General features: G+C 53.7%; 1 protein-coding gene across 1 annotated transcript; it reads left to right on the top strand.

Annotated features, from left to right (window-relative positions):
* The first annotated feature begins 734 nt into the window (after window positions 1–734).
* MYL10 (myosin light chain 10) lies at window positions 735–16,669 on the top strand. The gene is given in 8 exon segments (XM_023194457.1): window positions 735–812; window positions 5,528–5,620; window positions 5,772–5,873; window positions 6,734–6,809; window positions 7,596–7,700; window positions 13,767–13,845; window positions 16,434–16,482; window positions 16,571–16,669. Coding segments are annotated over 8 exon segments (681 nt in total).
* The last annotated feature ends 5,636 nt before the right edge of the window (window positions 16,670–22,305 follow it).

Genomic DNA, 22,305 nt, shown 5'->3' with positions numbered 1-22,305 from the left:
CCAAGACCACCCTGGCCCACCACGCCCCAGCCCCCCCCAGCCCATCCTGTGCCTATGAAAACCCTGAGACCCTAGTGGGCACACACACAGGTGGCTGGACGTCAAGAGGAGCAGAGGATGGGAAGAGCACACCGACAGCACTGGCAGATGCTGGCAGGCCATCGACTGGCTGAATAACGCAAATGCCCAGGGGAATTTGGCGGGGGATGGTCAGAGGAGAGTCTGGCCGCTGAGCACCTTGAAAATCACCTTCCCACTCCATCCCCCTTCTGACTCCCCATCATCTGCTGAGAGCTGCTTCAACCACTCAATAAAACCTCCCACTCATTCTCCAAGCCCACGTGTGATCCAATTTTCACATGCGTCAAGGCAAGAATCCCAGGATACAGAAAGCCCTTTGTCCTTGCGATAAGGCAGAGGGTCTAACTGAGCTGATGAACACAAACCACCTACAGATGGCAAAACTAGAAGAGCATCCTGTATTACACTCCCACTGGGGCTTCAGGAGCTGTAAGCGTCCACCCCTAGATGCTGCCGTGGGGTCGGAGCCCTATAGCCTGCCTGTCTGCATGGTCCCCCTAGAGGTTTGAGCAGTGAGTCACGGAAGAAGCAAGCCACACCCCCATCGCATGCCCTGTGAAGGGGATAAGGGAACTTTTTCGCTTCACCACTCTGCTTCACTAATTTTTTAATTTAAAAAAAATTTTTTTTTTTTGTAGAGACAGAGTTTCACCATGTAGCCCAGGCTGGTCTCAAACTCCTGGCCTCAAGTGATCCTCCCTCCTCGGCCTCCCAAAGTGCTGGGATTACAGGTGCGAGCCACTGCACCTGGCCTCTGGCCCCACTTCTTACCGGCCTTGGGTGAGTGACTTAACCCATGTGTGCCTCAGTTTCCTCATCCGGAAAATGGGGTATGGATTGAATGTGAGGACACGTGTTTTAAGACATGGCCTGACCTTCTGTGTTGTATAGTAGCTGCTCTTCTTCTTATTATGATGATATTCCCTTCCCCCAAGGCAGGGGATCAGCTGTACCCGGGCCTGAAGGCCTGAGGCCAGCTCCAGGGACAGTTAAGCTCTTCAGCCCCTGGGGACCCGTGGGCTCACTGCCTGAACCCAGCACTGCCGGCCCTGGCAGCTGATCAGATGTGGCGGGCCCCAGATGGACAGTGGCAGCCTCTGAGGCTGAGCTGGGGCTGCTGGGACTGCACTAGACACAGGAGAGGCTTTCCAGGGCAGGTGCGGGCTCTGTTTGGCAGATGTACTAGAGAATTCTTGGGCTGGGCCAGTCCGGGTGGGGATGGATGTGTGTGTGTGAGGCCAGGGTGGAATGGAGGTCTCATTTTTCAGTTCTTCCTCATCAGGGTCACCTCCATTTTTCTTTTTTCTTTTTTGTAAGAGACAATATCTCACTCTGTTGCCCAGGCTGGAGTGCAGTGGCGCAATCATAGATCACTGCAGCCTTAAACTTCTGGACTCAAGCAATCCTCCTGCCTCAGCCTCCTGAGTAGCTGGGACTACAGGAACACACCGCCATGCTTGGCTACTTTTTTTATATTTTGTAGAGATGGGGGTCTCACTATGTTGCCCAGGCTGGTTTTGAACTCCTGGCCTCAAGTGATCCTTCTGCCTTGGCCTCCGAAAGCTCTGGGATTACATACGTGAGCCACTGCGCCCACCCCATTTTTCTTTTATTTGTCTCTTTGCTTCCTCTGTTCATTGAGCATTTCAGTGCCCTGAGGGGGTCCCCTGGCCTGGGGGTGTGTAATGGGGGCCCTGATAATAGGCATATTGGGAGAAGGAGCTCCTGAAGGCCAGGCTGGTGCAGAAACCCTCTCCACAAGCAGACCGGGGGGTGTCACACCCTCCCATTCCTATGGGATCACTGAGCCTCCTAGAGGGTGATGTACCACCCAGAATCCCACGGCTCCAGAGGTCCGGCCACACTGCAGTCTGAGTGGGTCCCAGCCGGCATGGGTGACCCCACCCTGGGCAGCACTCCCTGACGACTCAAGACCAAATCTTCCCATTGCGGTTGCCGGCCTCAACTTACTCTGTGTCCTTGGCCAAATGCCCCTTCCTGGGCCTTGGTCCCTTGGCTCTGGAGAAAACAGTTGGCCCAGGGCTCTCGGAGATCCTGGAGGCTTAGGCAGTCCCTGTGTCCGTGGTTTTTACCCACGGATTCCCCCCAACCCCACCCACTCTGAATGGCCCAAGGCAGGTGCCTGGCAGGGAGGCCCCCATCCTGTCCTGGGTCACCTTCCATACTGAGCCTGGTGCATGCCAGGGGCCTTGGGGGGACCACTATTTAAGGGCCATCTCTGAGCTATCCCCAGGCCAGCTGCAGCTCCAGGGAGCGCTCCAGACCATGGTAGGCTGGGGTTGTTCTGCCTCTGCCACGGCCACCTTCCTTCACCTCCACCTCCTCCCTGGGGAGCTCAGGCCTGTGGCTGTTGTGTCTTTGGCTTCAGCACTGGGGTCCCCTCCCTCCCACCCCTGACCCTGACTATGACCCTGACCTTATTCTGCAACTCCTTTTCTTTTTTAGACAGAATCTCACTCTGTCCTCTAGGTTGGAGTGCAGTGGCTCGATCTCTGCTCACTGCAACCTCCACCTCTTGGCTTTAGGTGAGTGTCCTGCCTCAGCCTCCTGAGTAGCTGGGATTACAGGCGCCCACCACCACACCCGGCTAGCTTTTTTTTTTTTTTTTTTTTTTTTTGTATTTTTAGTAGAGACAGGGTTTCACCATGTTGTTCAGGTTGGTCTCGAACTCCTGACCTCAAGTGATACACCTGCCTCGGCCTCCCAAAGCGCTGGGATTACAGGCGTGAGCCTCTGTGCCCAGCCTCATTTCTCAACTTTCACCTCGCTCTGTGACCTTGACTCCGTGTGTGATTCTGACCTTCACCTCCTGCCTGAATTCACCCTGCCTCTCACTGACCTTCCTGACCTTGATCTGATGTTGTCCCTGGTCTGACCTCCTCTTCCCTCTTGATGCCATGCCCGGACCTGACCCACCTGGGACTCCTCTCCACGTGGGTCCTGATTTGAGTCTCTGCATTCCTGGACTTGGTGGGGACTGCTGGAGAGTGAGGAAGAGGAGGGTGGAGAGAGACGGGGTGGGCAGGGCCGGGGGGCTTCACAGGGGCAGTGGTTCTGAGGGCACGGGTCCCCTGGGAGGGCCGGGGGTCAGTGTTCGTGACAGTATGGCACCTCTGGAGCTCCGAGGTCCCCCTGCTCACCTTTGCCTGTGCACCTCATGTGACGTGGAGCTTGCCCTGGGCTCCTGCCCCTGGGGACTCCCTACAGGGCGTCAATTTGGCTGTCCCTCTGTGCCTGCATCTCACCTGCCTCATTAGTTAGTCCCTTTCGGCCCAGAGCTCTGACTCGACTGTCAGCCTCGGCTTGTCACCTCCTGACTGCCTGAGGGCCTATATAGATTGCCTGTCTCCAGCGGGACTGTGAGCTTCTTGGGGACCAAGATGGGGCCTGATTCAGCCCTGGGTCCCCAGGACTGGGCATGGGCCTGCCTGGAGGTCTGCATGTGTCTAATAACATGTCCTGATGCGTTGAGGTTGACATGTTCTTGGTTTTATAAATGGGGAAACAGGCTCAGATAAGACAAGTGAATTTCTTAACATCACAGAGGCTGGGAGCAGCCACACCAGGCTTTGAAGCTAGATGCGGGTGACCCCCTTCTTCCCTGAGATGTTCCTCTCTGGGAAATTGTATTTTAGAGGGGCCAGTTCTCAAAAGGAATTTTCAAGACAGCTGAGCTGCAAAGACCGTAGGGTTTAGGACTCTCTTGCGCAGTACAGAAAATGACCTCTCCCTCCCCCGTGGAGCTCTGGGACACTGTAGGGTGGGGGTGTAACCAGGGGGATCATGAGAGGCTGGGAGCTTGGGGGGCAGGGACTGAGGACGCCAAGGCCATGGCCAGGTCTGCCAGAGAAAGGGCAGAACCTCCCACAGACGGAAGTGATCATTTTTTATTAATCGGAGGAAATGTATATGTAATTATGTGAGATGAACTCTGTGGTGAAGTTCTTTTCTTTATGATGTCTGAAAGGATTTATAAATATTACAGAGGTTTTACAACATCATAACGTTCCCGGCCGCCCTGGCAGCCCCCTTTCAAAGGATTAGTAGAGACAAGGCACCCAGTAAAAGCTAATTATAAGTCAGCCGGCACTTCTGCCCCGGTCAGTCGAGGGCTCCTGGGCAGGGGTGGGGACAGCAGTGAGCTGGGGGCAGGGGAGACCACACAGGCGTTGGGGGGTGGGGAGCAGGGGATGAGGGGAATCCTCTGCTCTGGCAGTGGCAGGTAGACAAGGGCTTGGCAGGAGAGGGTGGTACAGGTTGTGATGGAGACAGGAGCTGGCGGTGGGAGCCCATGTCTGTGCCATCCCGTCCACCTCCCCCTCTGGAATCCAGCAATTTTCTCCCCCGTCAAGGGCCCATTCTAGGGCTCACAGTGCCCCTGGGAGCTGTAAGGATGGCTGCCGAGGGACAGGGCCCTCGGGGGTCTTGGGGACCTAGGGCTTTCAGGAAGTGCCCAGTAGTGGACTTCCAGACACCATGACATCACAGAGGCAGGAAGGCTGGCCGGAGACCATCTAACTACTCAACGTGGGTGGCCTCCTGCTTTGCCTGCTGCGTAGGTTGGCCCTGAGTTCTGGGCAGCTATTTCCAAGCATTAGCTGATCCCCACTTTGAGCCAGGTTCAGGGTGGGGACAGGAGAGACCAGAGATGGGGCAAAGTGAATTTTACCCCTGAGACGTCCACTTAGTCGAGGAGACAGACGCACAGAGTGTGATACGTGCTGTAGGGGTGACAGTTCACAGTGGAGCGGGGAGGGGAGAATGGCCTGGGGTCAGAGAAGGCTTCTCGGAGGAGGTGACAGGGAGCTGAGCCTACAGGATGGGTAGAAGTCTCTAGATAGATTCTCCAGGGAAGGCATTCCAAGCAGGGAATTCCAACAGAGCAAGGCATTCCAGGCAGGGGCAAACGCCGGGAGGGAAGGCAGCTGTGGGACACAGCAGAGGGCCTGGGTGACAGGGAGTAGCAGCTCCAGGAGGGGGCAAGAGACAGATCCTGTCGGGGGTGCTAAGAGCTCAGTTGTTCTCTTGAGAACACGAAGAAGGTTTTTAGCAGGTGGTGATAAGGTCAGATTCCAGCTGTAGTGGAGGATGCTGGGGTGGAGATGGGGAGGCTGAAGGAAGAGATGCCCGCCTCTGCTCTGCAGCGCAGGCACTGGCCACCCACCTTCCGGATCCCAGAGGACAAGGCCAGGAAGCAGCTGTCCAGCTCTGTGGGGGTGCATGCCATGCAGGCTTCTTGCCATGGGCTGGGGAAACGTCCTGATTACCTGCAAGGCTTCAGGGGGAGCCTTGTCTGTCTGCTGTGGGCACCAGGGAGGGCAGAGTGGTGTCATTCTGGACTGCGATGCCCTGGGAGGTGAGACAGGGGGTGGGGGCTGACCCTCGAGGCAGGGGCCGCTGCAAGGCTTTGTCTGGTACCTCACAGGCACCGAGAAGAGCTCGGAAAAGAGCAGAAGGCACTGCTAGCTCCAACGTCTTCTCCATGTTTGATCAGTCCCAGATCCAGGAGTTTAAAGAGGTCGGTCTGCTGTCCCATGGGGCTGTTGTGAGGATTCTTGGAATGCATGCCAGTTGCTCAAGGAGCTGGGCAGAGGCTCAGTCCTCAGTCTCAGGGGGCTGAAGATGTCACTATTATTATTATTATGATGATTATTTTGTTTGTTTGACAGAGTCTGGCTCTGTCGCCCAGGCTGGAGTGCAATGGCGTGATCTCCGCTCACTGCAACCTCCACCTCACGGGTTCAAGCAATTCTCCTGCCTCAGCCTCCCAAGTAGCTGGGATGCTGGGATTACAGACACGCACCACCACGCCCAGCTAATTTTTTGAATTTTTAGTAGAGACAGGGTTTTGCCATGTTGGCTAGGATCGTCTGGAACTCCTGACCTCAGGTGATCCACCTGCCTCAGCCTCCCAAAGTGCTGGGATTACAGACGTGAGCTACCGCACCCAGTCCATTACTACATTTTTAAATGATCATAGTTTTTTTTTTGTTTTTTGTTTTTTGTTTTTTTTTTTGAGACAGGGTCTTGCTCTGTTACCCAGGCTGGAGTGCAGTATTGCAGTCAATGCTCCCTGAAACCTCAAATTCCTGGGCTCAAGCGATCCCCACCTCAGTCTCCTGAGTAGCTGAAACTACAGGCATACATCATTATGCCTGGCTAACTTTTTAATATTTTGTAGAGACAGGGTCTCATTATTTTGCCCAGGCTTGTCTCAAACTCCTGGCCTCAAGCAATCCTCCTGCCTCTGCCTACCAAAGTGCTGGGATTGCAGGCATGAGCCACCATGCCTGGCCAATGACATTATTTTTTGAGGACACCATGGCCATAGCCCAGAGCCTGGGTGTGTGACCTGTTGCCCTTGGGCAGCCTCTTCCTCTCTCTGTACCTGACCCTGTGCTTGCTGTGTGACCTGGGGCCAGGCTTTTCTGTCTCTGAATCTCAGTTTCCCTCTCTGTAAACTGGAGTTGCTGTGAGCCTGAAATGAGGGGTTGGGGATGGAGCACATCCCAGCTGGGCTGCCAGAGGGACCTGCCCTGAGGCTCCTTGGGCAGCAGTCAGCAGGAGGATGGTCCTTGGGGGGGATTGGAAGGCCACACAGGTGACCACTCAGCCCCTGTGTCTCTGCCAGGCTTTCACCATCATGGACCAGAACCGCGATGGCTTCATCGACAAAGAGGACTTGAGGGACACCTTTGCCGCACTGGGTGGGTGAGCCAGCAGCCGGGGGAGCTTAGGGCCAGGCCATCCAGAGAGAGTGGGCAGCTGGGGCCAGCGGGGCAGTGCTCGCGGTGAGCGTGAGAGGCCCCTGTGCTGGGGAGCGCAGAGGAAAGGCAGCCGCTGCCTGGAAAGTCAGGAGACCTTCCTGGGGGGTTGGAGAAGGACTCGGCCAGGGAAGGGGAAGACACTTCAGGGACAGGAGTAGCAGCATGGACCTGGGCCTGGTGTAGGTGGCCCTGGGTGTGGGGAGGGGCCAGGAGAGCAGGGGAGAAGCTGAGTTGGAGGGAAAGACCCAACTCCCAGGTTAAGGTTTCTGCCCCCTCTAAGGCCCCAGGGAAGAGCCTGAAGTTGCCTATGAGGGGTTTAGGTGGCGGAACGGACGTAACCAGGCCCTGAGCCCCTGGGAATCTGAGTGTCCCCTGGAATCACGGGGAATCCCGGCATCCAGGCGTCCACTGATCCCTTCCTGGGGCACAGGAATCCTGAGCCTGCAGCCCCTGTGCACCTCAACTGCAGCTTCTTGGGCCTCAGTTTCTTCACCTGTGAAATGGGGATGAGAGTGACTTGCTCCCCTTTTCATGAGGCTGGGGGCAGCCGGAAGCTGACTGTGGCCCAAATGTCCCCCAAAGAGTCCCCCAACGAGGGGGCAGGGCCTTAGGGCTGAGTGGGGGACATGTGGGACAGCTGAGTGGGGAGGCTCTGTGGGACCCTCCAAGGCCCAAGCCCTGTTCTCTCTTATCCTCCTGAGCGGCCCCACCTCTCACCTCCCACAGGCCGCATCAATGTCAAGAACGAGGAACTGGAGGCCATGGTGAAGGAGGCCCCCGGACCCATCAACTTCACGGTGTTCCTGACTATGTTTGGGGAGAAGCTGAAGGGTGAGCCAGGCTCCTGGAGTCCTGGGGGGTGGGGTTCGGGGAACGGCAGGGGGATGTGTGTGGGAAGGGGGGGCCCTGACACACACACACCACAGGTGGGAGCATGATGTGGCCCCAGACACCAGCCCCCGGGTGCACACACCTTCAGGGACCCTGCCTCAGTTTCCCTCTCTTCACCACAGACTGGGGTAACCGTAAAGACTCCTGCTCTGGCCAGGCATGGTGGCTCACGCCTGTAATCCCAGCACTTTGGGAGGCTGAGGCGGGCGGTTTGCTTGAGTCCAGGAGTTTGAGACCAGCCTGGGTGATATAATGAAACTTCATCTCTACTAATACAAAAATTAGCCAGGCATGGTGACACATGCCTGTAGTCCCAGCTATTTTGGAGGCTGAGGTGGGAGGATCACTTGACCCTGGGAGGTGAAGGTTGCAGTGAGCCGAGATCACACCACTGCACTCCAGCCTGGGTGACAGAGCAAGACCCTGTCTCAACAACAACAACTAAACCCTGCCTTTAACCCCTTCGCCCACCATCAGGACAGTGCTCCCCATCCCACTGCCCCCAGCCATGCTGCTCCCCTACCTTCCTACCTGTGGGCTCCTTTTGCCCGCTCTGCACATGGGGCTGGGGGGGACAGGCAGAGGATGCCGGCGGGAAGGTGTTTCCAAAAGATGCTGTGGTCGACCCCCGTGCAGAGTGAGTTACTCCCCTTGTCTTTTTCTGTGGTCACTGGAGCCCCCAGAGGAAGGATCAGGGAGCCTCATTCACAAATGAAGAGACTCAGACCCAGAGGAGTCACGAACCCTGCCCCAGATGCCCCAGCAAAAAGTGGCTGGGATGGAACCTCAGCCCCAAACCCTGGCTCTAACCACTGTACCCGCCCAAGACACAGCATTAGGCGTGGGGTGGAGGGTTGGGGCCATCTGTGTCCCCCTTCTGTCCTGGCCCTGGGGGAGCTCTCCCATAGGGACGTCCCAGAGCTTGAGAGTTCCATGGTTAGAAGGAAGGGCCAAGGCCGGGTGTGGTGGCTCATGCCTGTAATCCCAGCACTCCGGAAGGCCGAGGTGGGTGGGTCACCTGAGGTCAGGAGTTCGAGACCAGCCTGACCAACATGGCGAAACCCTGCCTCTACTAAAAATACAAAAATTAACTGGGCATGGTGGTGGGTGCCTGTAATCCCAGCTGCTTGGGAGGCTGAGGCAGGAGAATCGCTTGAACCCGGGAGGCAGAGGTTGCAGTGAGTCGAGATTGGGCTACTGTACTCCAGCCTGGGTGACAGAGCCAGACTCCATCTCAAAAAAAAAAAAAAAAGGAAGAGCCAGCTGGGGCAGTGGTCCCTGGGAGGTGAACACTCTCAGACACCCAGCTTCAGGCTGCCCCTGCCAGGCCCCCTCCTGGCTAGGAGGACCCCCTGCCTTGGACCCCCTGCCTTGGCTAGGCCTAGGGTCAGGCCCTGGCTTCCCATTGACTCCTAGGTTGACCTTGCACAGATTTATCTGCTTTCTGGCCTCAGTATTTTGGTCTGTAAAATGGGCTTATAATAGTTTCCTGAGCCCTCTGTAACAAATTCTGTGAAACCAGGTGGCTCGAAACAACAGACATGTATTTTCTCACAGTCCTGGAGACTAGAAGTGTAAAATCTGGCAGAGGATTTGGGGAGAATCCATTTCTTGCCTCCCCAGCTTCCGGTGGCTCTACCTCTCTCATCTCTGCCTTGTTGTCAATGGCCCCGTCTTCTTCTATCTAACCTCCCTCCACCTGCCTCTTTGTTTCATTTTGTTTTGTTTTTGAGACAGTGTCTCACTCTGTTGCCCAGGCTGGAGTGCAATGGCACGATCTCAGCTCACGGCAAACTCCATCTCCAAGGTTCAAGCAATTCTCATGCTTCAGCCTCCCAAGAAGCTGGGATTACAGGCGCCCGCCACCATACCTGGCTAATTTTTTGTGTGTGTTTTTAGTAGAGACGGGGGTCTCATCACATTGGCCAGTCTGGTCTCGAACTCCTGACCTCAAGTGATCTGCCCATATCGTCCTCCCAAACTGCTGGGATTACAGGCATGAGCCCCAGCGCCCGGACTCTACCTGCCGTTGGATTTAGGTCCTACCTGGATAATCTAAGATGATCTCTGCATCTCAAGATGCTTAACTTAACATCTGCAAAGTCCTTTTTTCCAAATAAGGTGACATTTGCAGGCTCTGGTGGACATATCTTTTTCTTTTCTTTTTTTGTCTTTTTTTGAGACGGAGTCTCACTCTGTCACCCAGGCTGGAGTGCAGTGGCGTGATCTTGGCTCCCTGCAAGCTCTGCCTCCCGGGTTCATGCCATTCTCCTGCCTCAGCCTCCCGAGTAACTGGGACAGGTGCCCACCACCATGCCCGGCTAATTTTTCTGTATTTTTAGTGGAGACGGAGTTTCACTCTGTTAGCCAGGAAGGTCTCGATCACCCGACCTCGTGATCCACCCACCTCTGCCTCCCAAAGTGCTGGGATTACAGGTGTGAGCCACTGCACCTGGCTTCTGGTGGATATACCTTTTTAGGGGCCACCATTCAGTCCACCACTGGGTGATCCGACCTGACACCACAGGTTTGATGGGGTGAAAAATCAGTACTCTCATGGGTTGTGACCTGCTGGGGGGTAGAGCAGCCTCCACACACCGTGTCCTGGCAGATCTAGAGCCAGAAGGAAGGCAGCCATCAGCCTGGGTGCGAGAGATGAGGAAACAGGGCTGGGGAGGGCAGGCTCATCTGGAGCAGGCTTTGAACTTGGGGCTGTCTAGCTGAATCAGGAGCATCAGTAGGCCCACCTCCGGGCAGCTTGTCAGGGCCTATTTCCAGGACCATGTCTGCCTCCTGGAAGAGCTCAGAAACCCAGGAGGCCGGGAGAGAAGAATGCTCTGTGGGAAAGATATGCGTGACTCTAGCCAGCAACTTCAAAGGAAGCAGACAGGCCTGATTCTTTTATCCAGAGGAACGTAACTGAAGGAGGCCTGTTAAAGGCCGGCGGGAGGGCCTGGGGAAGTGGCCTCTGGTTCTGCCAGAGTGGACGGCCCAGGGCCCGGCCCAGGAGGTGAGGTGGTGAGCACCTCCTACCCCTGGTGTTGGACATGGACGAGGGGCCCTGCTGCCAGAGCAGGCGTTTAGAGAGGCTTCCAGGAGTGCTCAGGGGAAGGGGAGGGGACTCTGTCAGCTCACGGTGGGCCCCAAACCTGTTTCGCAGATGGGAAGATTGAGACTAAAAGCTCGTGTTGGTCCATGGTTGAGCTGAAGCTGTGACCCAGGGCCTGGTGTGGGCTGCAGGGCTGCAGCTTTTTCTCATTTTTGCAGGGGCGCCGGGACTGGGGCTCCGGCTGAGCCTGTTGTGCAGACGTGGCCAGACTGCGTGAGAGGCCGGGGGGAGGGGACAGGAGCCGGGAGGGCAGGGGGCGGGGGCGGGCGCCACCTCACCCCACTAATTGGGAAGAGGAGACTGTGTCATGAGATTCCCAACGATGACGGGGGGAAGTAGCCACTCTGTAGCAGATTTTATGAGGTTTGCAGTCTCAGGAAGAGGTTTTCTTTGTGGAGGAGGGAAGGGAGGACTGCCAGCCATGGCAATAGGGAGTGGCAGGGTTGTGCTGGGTGCCTGAGAGCCTGAGCTAAGTCCATGTGCATGGTCCGCAGTGGGACAGGCTGGAGCCGGCCACAAACCTGCCCAAGCAGTGAGGCCTCTTCAAAGACGCTGGGAATTTTCAACTAATCAGTGAAACCTGGGAGGCTGTGGCCTCGGAGGCAAATCCCACGTGGGTGCCTCTGGTCACTGAACCCTCACCCGCTTGGAGGCACCCCCCGACCCCTGCCTGCTTGGACAGGCTGTGAGGGCCTGGAGCCCTGCCCCTGTTGTGCTCTGGGCTGAGCCTCTCTGCTGGGCACACGAACTTCCTGCCACCCTGCCCAGAGGCAGTCCATGGCTCTGCCCTCTAGAAGTTCCCAGGCCAGTGAGGCCAGCATGTGCCAGGCTTTTTCACTCTGTGCCAGTTTCAGAGATGCCTGGAGACTCAGACACTGCCCCATTCCTGGGTAGTTCTTAGTCTGATGTGGGAGGCACAGATGGCCCTGACCCAGTCTGATGGAAGAGGCACAGATGGGCTTGATCTGGTCTGATGGAGGAGGAACAGATGGCCCTGACTTAGTCTAATGGGGGAGGAACAAATGAGGCTCTGATCTAATCTGATGGGAGAGGCACAGATGGCTCTGACCCAGTCTGATGGAAGAGGCACAGATGGCCCTGACCCTGTGTAATGGGAGAGGAATAGATGAGGCCCTAATCTGAAGGGAAAGGCACTGATGGCCCTGACCCAGTCTGATGGGGGAGGCACAGATGACCCTGATCCAGTTTGATGGGAGAGGTAGAGCTGACCCTGACCCTGACCCTGTCTAGTGGTAGAGAAACAGATGAGGCCCTGATCTAATCTGAGGGGAAAGGCACAGATGGCCCTGACCCAGTCTGATGGGGGAGGCACAGATGGCTCTGACCCAGTCTGATGGGGGAGGCACAGATGGCCCTGAGCCAGTATGATGGGGAAGGCATAGATGACCCTGATCCAGTTTGATGGGAGAAGCACAGATGACCCTGACCTCATGTGATGGGGGAGGCATAGATAAGGCCCTGATCTAATCTGATGGAGGAAGCGCAGATGGCCCTGACGCAGTCTGATGGAGGAGGAACAGATGGCACTGACCCAGTCTAATGGGGGAGGCACAGATGGTCCTGACCTAGTGTGATGGTGGAGGAACAAATGGCCCTGACCTAGTCTGATGAGGGAGGCACATGGCCCTGCCTGACCTAATCTGACTGGCAGGAGCACAGGGTGGCAGAAGGAGCAGGGGACTCTGGAGTCCACAGAGGTGGGTTTAAATCCTCCTTTCTCTTATCAGTGGGCCCTTGGGCATGTAATGAAACCTCTCTGAGCCTGTTTTCTCTCTGATAAACTAAAACAACCACATCTATTCCATGGGTGCTCTGAAAGCTCCAGGGGATAAAATCTTAAAGCTGCAGGCGTAGAGCACTCAGATTTGTTTGCAGCCCTGATTGATACACGTTTCTTAAAACCTTACCTGAATGGTATGTTATCTTAGCTGCTCCTGTGAGGTGGGTGGCAAGCACTATCTCTGTCCCCTTTCACCAATGACACGGTTGAGCACTGAAGAAAGGAAGGGGGCACCCCCACGTCCACAGTGAACAAGGAGGACACAGTGACAGAGGGGGAAAGAGCAGCAGGCAAGGGTGGCCAGGTCACCTGCTGTCATTCACGCAGCCTGTGAAGGCTTGGGCAAGACCCTTCCTCTCTGGGGGCTTCTGTCTCCCACTGGTGCAATGCGGGGGCTGCACATTCAATCCCATTGTGGTTACAGATTCATTTCTTCTAATGACATCTCTCCCGAAGACTATGCTGTGAACGTGATAAAAGCAGAACTTCTCTGGCTTCACTTCTGCCCCCCGAGCCCCCTCCCTTGGCCCGTTGGCCCACCTACCCCACTTCTGGCCGGAACAATCTCTCAGACCCCTCCAATGCCACTGCCCAAGCCCCAGCCTTTTGGCATCCATGTACAGAACTCTTTTTCTTCCACCCACGACATCTTGTGCACAGCCTGGGTAACACGCGAGCCCCAGAGTCGTGCCCTCCCCCTTCACTGGTCATGCAACAGACTCAGCTGTGAGACCCTGGACAAGTCACTTAACTTCTCTGGGTCTCAGCTTTTCCATCCGTAAAATAGGGAAGGGTTAAGCACAAAGTAAATGCTCAATCAGGGTCTCCATGTACAGTTGCACAGGTTGTTCACAAAAATATATATGCGGTGCCCTTGTCTATGATTACAATTACCTGTTTCCCTCCTTGTTCTTGCTTCAAGTGAGCTCGGCCCTCACTGTGCAGTGGAAGTTGGGGAAGAAGTTCCCCAGAGCTGTGCCTCTGTGCAGGGGCTGTGGGACTTGCCCCCATCCCCAGCCCCTGCCCAGCCTGGCGCCTGTCTCTGTGGGGTTCTCTCCACCTGCCTCTCTCTCTGCCCTGTATGTGCTGCTTATAGGCACGGACCCAGAGGAGACCATTCTCCATGCCTTCAAAGTGTTCGACACTGAAGGAAAAGGTTTCGTCAAGGCCGATGTGTAAGTTCCCCCTGACTGCCTTGGGTTTTCCTCCCTGCAAAGGCTCACGGGAATAAGCCAGCTCTGGGCTGGGGTCAGGATGGGTGGCAGCCCAGTCTCCTCTCCCAAAAGCCAGGAGCTGGAGATCCGGCCCAGTGATATCGCTTGATGTCCCTTCCCCTCTCTGGGTCTTGGTGTCCCCTTCTCTGTGTGTGCGTGGAAGTAGAAATGGATAAGAAGTGGTGGGTCAGGCTGGGCGCGGTGGCTCACGCCTAGAATCCCAACACTTTGGGAAGCCAAGGTGGGCAGATCACTTGAGACCACGAGTTCTAGACCACCCTGGCCAACAGAGCAAAACCCTGTCTCTACTGAAAATTAAAAAAAAAAAAAAATTAGCCAGGCATGGTGGTGCGTGCCTGTAATCCTAGCTACTCTGGTAGCTGAGGCAGGAAAATCGCTTGAACCCAGGAGGTGGAGGTTGCAGTGAGCCAAGATCGCACCATTGCACTCCAGCCTGGGCGACAGAGTGAAACTCTGTCTCAAAAAAAAAAGAAATGGTGGGTCACTCCAAGAGAGCTTCCTAGTGGGGTGGGTGTGGGGGCAAAGGCGGGCCTTGAAGGATGACTATGGGTTGCCCAGGCTAGGGTGGGAACAGCATTCTAGATGAGGGAACAGAGAGCTCGGAGGGCCAGGGCTCGGCGTGTGCATGTTTGTTTGGAGTTGGATGCAGTTGGAGGGTGTGGGTGGAGGTGGTATAGGGGAGACTGAGCACAGAGTGGTAGGCGGGGCCTGTTGGAGAGGCTCACACCCTAGTCCCTGGACTCTGTGTCTGTCCTGGGAGCATGGGAGAACCTGAGGAGGAGTTAGGGAAGGACACCATGGAGGCCAGCCTGGAGAAGGAGAGGAGAGGGTTGCAGCTCCCAGGAAGGTCATGGCCATCAAGACGGAGTCGGGCAGACAGATAAGCAAAGAGCCAGGGACCAGTGCCCATAGGCTCCAGGGTCTGGGGAGAGGACTGAGCCAGATCGTAGCCAGCACCGCCTCGGGCAAGAGGGCAGTAAGGACTGGGGAAGGTGACCAGCTCACTTGGAATGCATGAAGGGGAAGTGGCTGCAGGCAGCTGTCCGGCAGGCACTGGGGCTGCCATCGTGAGGGTAGGGGTGCCCCACCCAGTGACAACACGAGAGCAGAGAGCCAAGGATTGCAGGCGGGAGTGGGCGGGGGAGTGGCAGCCTTCCCAGGACCCAGGATTTAGGGCTGACCTCTGAGCTGTGCCCAGGCAGTCCCTTCAGAACCTTGCTGGACCTGAGGGTGGCCTCGGGCAGGTGAGATTCCTCCCCAGGCCCAGGCTTCCTGATCAATTACCGTAATGCTGCCGGCCTTCAGGTTTTGAGGCGAGTTTTGCTAGTTTTGAGATTCTCACATATGGAGGTGGAGGGGGAGAGGGCAGATGCAGCAGGGGTGGAGGTGGAGAGGGTCTGTCCTGTTTCACACGTTCTCAACTCCAAGACCATGAGTCACATACTCCCCTGGGATGGGGAGGGGATGCTGAGGGTTGCTCCAGGCCACAGTCCTCCCCTTCACCCCTCCCTCGGGGTCTGTGGCTCCTACCTCCATCCTGGGGACCTGGGGAAGCGTCAGAGGCATCCCTGGAGTGACCCCGAGCCCTCCCTCTACTGTCAACCACCTTCACTCTCAAGGACAAGGCCGGAAAGACCCTTTGGGGACCTAATTTGGGAACTGAAGGCGCTGCCTTGGGACACGGGACCTGGATCTGCAGCTGCAGGCCAGGCAGGCCAGACGGGCCACGATGGAGGCTCTGGTTGAAACAGAGTCTGTGAAAAGTCCCCAGCCTGGAGAACTGGAAACTGTGACTGGCCCACAGAAACATAAATAATGGAAAATGTGCACTGGTCCTTAGCGAGGTCTGCCGCAGCTGGTGCCAGAGTGGGTGGACGAGGCCCCGCTCAGCTGTCTGATACCATCCCTGCCCACTGAGCTCTCTTAAGAACCCTGCAGGACCCTCCAAACTTGAAGGGGCACCAGTCCCTTGCAGGCCCAAGAGGACACAGACCTGGACAGGCCTTCCTATACCCTTGGCAGAGCACAAGCATCTTGTCGTCTCTAAAGCGCTTTGCAGATGTCAGTGAACATCACAAGCTGGAGAAAACAGTGTGTCCAGAATCAGGCAAAAGAGGCTCTGCGCTGGGGGACCTGAGGTGTCTCCCCTCAATGATCCAGAGCTTGGTTATAGTGCATGATGGAAAATCAGAGTAGCCCCCATGTTGGGGTCCTCAGGTCATTCCATTTGGTCCCCACTTGATGCTGGGAGGAAAGCCCACTTCACAGAGAAAGAAACTGAGGTTCAGAGTGGCCCCCATGTTGGGGTCCCCAAGTCATTTCTTTTGGTCCCTACCTGATGCTGGGAGGAAAGCCCACTTCATGGAGGAGGAAACCGAGGTTCAGAGGCTACTTGGCCATTGGAGTAGCCTGGCCTCCTGGACCAGGACGTCCCCCTGCCCCCACTTGCCCCTCATCACCCCTGGGGTCTGCATGTTCAAGCTGGATATCCCTTTCCCTGAACATGACTGTGTCTCTCCCTTGAACAGCATCAAAGAAAAACTTATGACCCAGGCAGACCGCTTCAGTGAGGAGGAGGTAAATTGGGATTTTGGTGGGTCACAGCAGATTCTCTGCTCTGGCTCCCACCTGGCCTGGTGCAGGCTGACTCTCTGCTCCTTCCCAGGTCAAGCAGATGTTTGCAGCGTTCCCCCCAGATGTGTGCGGCAACCTGGACTACAGAAACCTGTGCTACGTCATCACTCATGGCGAAGAGAAGGATTAGGGGATCACGAGTCTCCCCAGCGTTCAAGGGCAGCAAACACTGTTGCGGGGTGTGACAGGGAATTCTTGCAGCCGGCGGGTGCAGGAAAAAGTCTTCCCTTGTCTATGGTTGGGGACAAAGCAAGAATAAATAATGCTAACAAGGTCTGAGTTTGTGCGGTAAATGCTCCAGTGAGGGAGAAAACGAAACATTCCTATCTTGTTGGTTTTTCCAAAACTTTTTTGTTTCTCTGGCTCTGCTCAAATGTTCCCGAGGAGCTGGTGTTTAGAGCTAATTGACAGTTTTAACGATTCCCAGCTAAGCCACAGGATATTGCCTTCATTTATGGAGCTTTTATTAAGCACCTAGTGCGTGCCAGAGGCTGTGCTGGTCCCAGGGATTCTCAGAGGAGCCAGGACTGTCCCTGGGCAGGAAGATGGTACTGACTGCAGTGAGGGAGGCAGAGGAGGGGGCAAAAAGTCGGGTGGGGACATTGGTAGGAGGAGAATGGAGAAGCACAGGAGAAAACTGGCTGCAAAGAGCTGGCTAGAGGTGAAGACGTCAGAAGGGAAGAGGTGGCTTCAAGGGATGTTTAGGGGGTAGGCAAAGATTTCTTAAATGGGACACACAGCTCTGACCATAAAAGTGGATAAATTAGACTTCATCAAAATTAAAAACTTCTGGTCACCAAAAGATGCAATTAAGAAAGAAAAAAGGCGCTGGGCGAGAAAACATACCGGCAACACATAGATCGTGACAAGGATCTCATATCCACAGGATATATATATTTTTAAATCCTTCATATCTATAATAGAGAGATTATAACCCCAAAAAAGGTAGGTGACAAGAATAATATTCAAATGGCCATAACAATCTGAAAAGAGGCCGGGCACAGTGGCTCAGACCTGTAGTCCCAGAACTTTGGGAGGCCGAGGCAGGAGGATTGCTTGATGCCAGGAGTTTAAGACCAGTCCAGCAACAGAGCAAGACCCCATCTCTACAAAAAAATAAAAATAAAAATAAAATAAAAATTAGCCTGGCATGGTGGTGCACGCCCATAGTCCCAGCTACTCAGGAGGCTGAGGTGGGAGGATCACTTGAGCCCAGGAGTTGGAGGCTGCAGTGAGCTGTGATCACACCACTGCACTCCAGCCTGGATGACAGCAAGACCCTGTCTGAATAAATAAATAATAGGGCATTCATACATGGGAATAGCACACGGCAATAAGAATAAACTATTGATGTACACAACAGCTTGGCTGATTGCTCATGTGTACTATGTTGTATGGAAAAAGAGGCAAAAGAGTGCACACTTAAAAAAAGAAAACGTTTTTTATTGAGATACAATTCACATACCATAAAACCCACTTTTTTTGTTTTTTAAGACAGTCTCACTCTGTTGCCCAGATTGGAGTGCAGTGGCGTGATCTCGGTTCACTGTAACCTCCACCTCCTGGGTTCAAGCGATTCTCCTGCCTCAGCCTCCCAAGTAGCTGGGATTACAGGCACGTGCCACCATGCCCAGCCAACATTTGTATTTTTAGTAGAGACGGGGTTCCGCCATGTTGGCCAGGCTGGTCTCGAACTCCTGACCTCAGGTGATCCACCCGCCTCGGCCTTCCAAAGTGCTGGGATTACAGGTGTGAACCACCGTGCCCTGCCTTTTACCACTACTTATAAACAGAATATTAATCACCACAAAATCAAATTCATTAGTGGTCACTCCTTATTCTTCCTGCATTCAGCCCCTGGCAACCACGAAGCTACTATTGCATGTCTCTGTGGATTTGCATGTTCTGGACATTCATATAAATAGAATCCTGCAATAGGTGGCCTTTTGTGTGTGGCGTCTTTCACTTAGCATAACATTTTCATGGTTCATCCTTGTAGACTTTATTCCTTTATTCCTTTACTTATTATTTATTTGTTTATTTCTGAGACAGAGTTTCATTCTTATTGCCCAGAGCACAATCTTGGCTCACCTCAACCTCCGCCTCCTGGGTTCAAGTGATTCTCCCACCTCAACCTCCCAAGTAGCTGAGATTACAGGCGTGAGCCACCACGTCTGGTTAATTTTGTATTTTTAGTAGAGACGGGTTTTGCCACGTTGGTCAAGCTGGTCTCGAACTCCTGACCTCAGGTGATCCTTCCGCCTCAGCCTCCCAAATTCCTGGGATTACAGGCATAAGCCACCGCACCTGGCTTCATTCCTTTATATAGCCGTATAAGATTCCGTTTTATGGATAGATCACATTTTGTTTATTCATCAGTTGATGCACATTTGAGATATTTCTGTTAGCTATTATGGATAATACAACTACGAACATTTGCGTACAAGTTTTTGTATAAATATATGCTTTCAATTCTCTTAGGCATATACCTAGGAGTGAAATTACTGGGTCATATGGTAACTCTATATTTAACCTTCTGAGGAATTGTCAAATTGCTTTTCAAAAAGGTTATACCATTTTGTATTCCCACCAGTGATGTACAAGGGTTTCAATTTTTCCACATCCTTGCCAACACTTTTTATTTTCTGTTTTGTGGGGTTTTTTCCCCAAAACTATAACAATCTTAGTGGGTATGAAATGGTATTTCATTTGGGTTTTGATTTGCATTTCTCTAATGGATAATGATATTGACCATCTTATGTTTTTATTGGCCATTTGTATCTCTTCTTGGGAGAAATCTATTCAGGTTCATTGCCCATTTTAAAATGGTGTTACACTTTTTTTTGTCGCTGAGTTATAAAAGTTCTTTATATATTCTAGACACTAGTTCTTTTTATTTTAATTTATCTATTTATTTATTTTTGAGACAGGGTCTCACTCGGTCACACAGGCTGGAGTGCAGTGGTACCATCACAGCTTGCTGCAGCCTCAATCTCCTGGGCTTAAACGATCCTCCCACTTCAGCCTTCCCAGTAGCTGGGACTATAAGCATGAGCCACCACACCTGGTTCATTTTTTTTTTTTTTTTTTTTTTTTTAGGAGAGCTGCCCAGGCTCGTCTTGAACTCCTGGGTTCAACCAATCCTCCCACCTCGGCTTCCCAAAATGCTGGGATTACGGGCATGAGCCCACCACGCCCAGCCTGGACCCTTTCAGATACGTGATTTGCAAATATTTTCTCCCATTCTGTGGGATGTCTTTCTACTCTCTTGATAGTGCCCTTTGATGTGCAACAGTTTTAAAATTTGAGGAAGTCTATTTTAGCTGTTTCTGCTTGTGCTTTGGGTGTTATATCTAAGACACTGTTGGGCAGATGTAGTGGCTCATGACTGTAACCTTGGCCCTCTGGGAGGCCAAGGCAGGCAGATCACTCGAGGTCAGAAATTTGAGACCAGCCTGGCCAACATGGCCAAACATCGTCTCTACTAAAAATACAAAAAACTAGCCGGGTGTGGTGGCTCACACCTATAGTCCCAGCTACTTGGGAGGTTGAGGCAGAAGAATCACTTGAGCCCAGGAGTTCAAGGCTGCAGTGAGCTGTGATTGCACCACTGCGTTCCAGCCTGGGTGACAGAGAGACCATGAGACCCTGTCTCAACAAAAAAAGGGAAAAGAAATAAAGAAAAGAAAAGAAAGGAAAGGAAAGGAGGAAAGGAGGGAGGGAGGGAGGAAGGGAAGGGAAGGGAAGAGAGAAAGAGAGAGAGAGAAAAGAAGAAGAAGGAGAAGGAGAAGAAAAGGAAGAAGAAGAAGAAGAAGAAGAAGAAGAGGGAGGAGGAGAAGAAGAAGAGAGAAGAAATAAAGAAAGAAGGAAGGAAAAGGAAAGGAAAGGGAAGAAAGAAAGAAGAACCGAGTGTTTAAAGAAGAGAAGAGCAGGTCTAAGGTGTGATCTTGGAATAGGGTGACTGAGGTGGGGGAGGAGGTCCCTGGAGCCAAGAATTGGAGGCTGTGGGTTGAGGAGTAGAATTCAGACACTGAGAGGCCAGGAGGAAGGAGGCCAAGGAGGGTGGCATGTTGGACCCTGCAGATGGCCAGCCCTGGTTTTGACGGTAGCTGTTTAACCACAGGGGCCACACTGCCCAAACCCTCGGCCATAGTGAAAGGTCTCCCCTCCTCTTCCCCCACTGCTGAGCTCCTGTTCCCTCTGGGAGGCAGGAGAGAGAAGCACCACTATCAGTCTGGAGTTCTGGGCTCAGGACACAGGGGACTGGTATGTGGCAGAGGAGCTCCTCCCTCCACCCCAAGCCTGGCTCCGCTTGCTCTCCAAGACTTTGACTTTCCTGGAAATCATGGACCGAGCCTTGTCTCTGCTGCTGAGGAACTTGTCAGACCTGTTTGTGCCCCGCAGAACCAAGCCAGAGCCAAGGCACCGCAGGCCACAGGTATCTGCTTGCCAGCTGCACCCTGCCGCTAGGCCTCCCCACCTGCAGGAGCCCAGCTCCTCCAAGACACAGGGCCCGCCAGCAGGGAAGGCCAGAGGGGCTCCATGTCAGCTCAGAGAGGAGGCCAGGGGCATTCATCTCATTCATTCTTCTGTCCTCGGTGCCTCCACTTGTGTATACCTCCTCTGTACCAGTGCTCAGAGACGGTGATCAATAACACCAGTAGTACCTCACCTCTGCCCTCAACGGTCTCTGGCTGGGAGATACCAGGGTGGGGGTAGGCTATAGGCATGGGAGTGATGAGGCTTCAGTGGGGCCCCAGGGGAAAGAAAAGCAGGGGGCCTCTCAGAAGGCACAAGCCAGCTCTGAGGCTGCTGGTGGCTCCCTGGTCTCTGCCACTCTTGGGAGTTACACGGCATGGCCTCCTGGAGGCCCCTCTCTCCCAAGCTGTGGTTCATTGGTGGTCTCCGCTGCCCCTGACCTGGGCACACCACCAGCCACCTTCAATATCCACACCTTTCTGTCCAGTCCTCGAGGAATACCTGGATGACCCCAGGCTCTCCAGTTCTTCCTCTGGTCCCGGTAGCTGGGGTGACCCACAGAGCTGCCCTTCCGGGAGTGGAAGGCTGAGGCTCCCAAAAGCCAGAGAAAAATCAGCAAGAATGAGCATGTGGATGGACACACCGTCTTTCCAGGGTTCTTTCTAGAAGCACGTTTCTAAAGGTACAAGAACGTGGTTGGTGGAGTGGCTCACGCCTGTAATCCCAGCACTTTGGGAGGCCAAGGTGGGAGGATTGCTTGAGTCCAGGAATTCTAGACCAGCCTCAGCAACAAAGCAAGACCCTATCTTTAGAAAAAATAATAAAAAACAAAACAAACAAAAGAACCCCTTGGCAGCCTCTTGAACTTCCCTGCACCACCGTGCCCTGGACTCTGAGTTCCAGCTGCATAGTTTCATCTGGGGCCCTACGTTTCCTCCTGTTGCAGAGTCTTGGTCATGCTGCTCCCTCTGCCTGGAACACTCCCTGCTCCTTTGCCCAATCCCTGCTGGATTAGTCAGGGTTCTTAGAGGGAAAGAACTGATAGGATATATAAACAATAGGATAGGATATATATATATATATATAAAATAGGATACATCTATATGAAGGGGAGTTTGTTAAGTATTAACTCACAGGATCACAAGGGAAAGAAAAAGATATATATATAGAATTATCATATATATAAAGATTATTATATAATATATATTATATAATATAAATAAAATAGGATATATATAGAGATACAGATGTACATAAAGGGGAGTTTATTAAGTATTAACTCACAGG

The sequence above is a fragment of the Piliocolobus tephrosceles genome, chromosome 8 (assembly GCF_002776525.5).
Source record: "Piliocolobus tephrosceles isolate RC106 chromosome 8, ASM277652v3, whole genome shotgun sequence".
Taxonomy (NCBI): Eukaryota; Metazoa; Chordata; class Mammalia; order Primates; family Cercopithecidae; genus Piliocolobus; species Piliocolobus tephrosceles.
The sequence above is the reverse complement of the archived record's forward strand: the minus strand, read 5'-3'. Positions and strand labels throughout refer to the sequence as shown.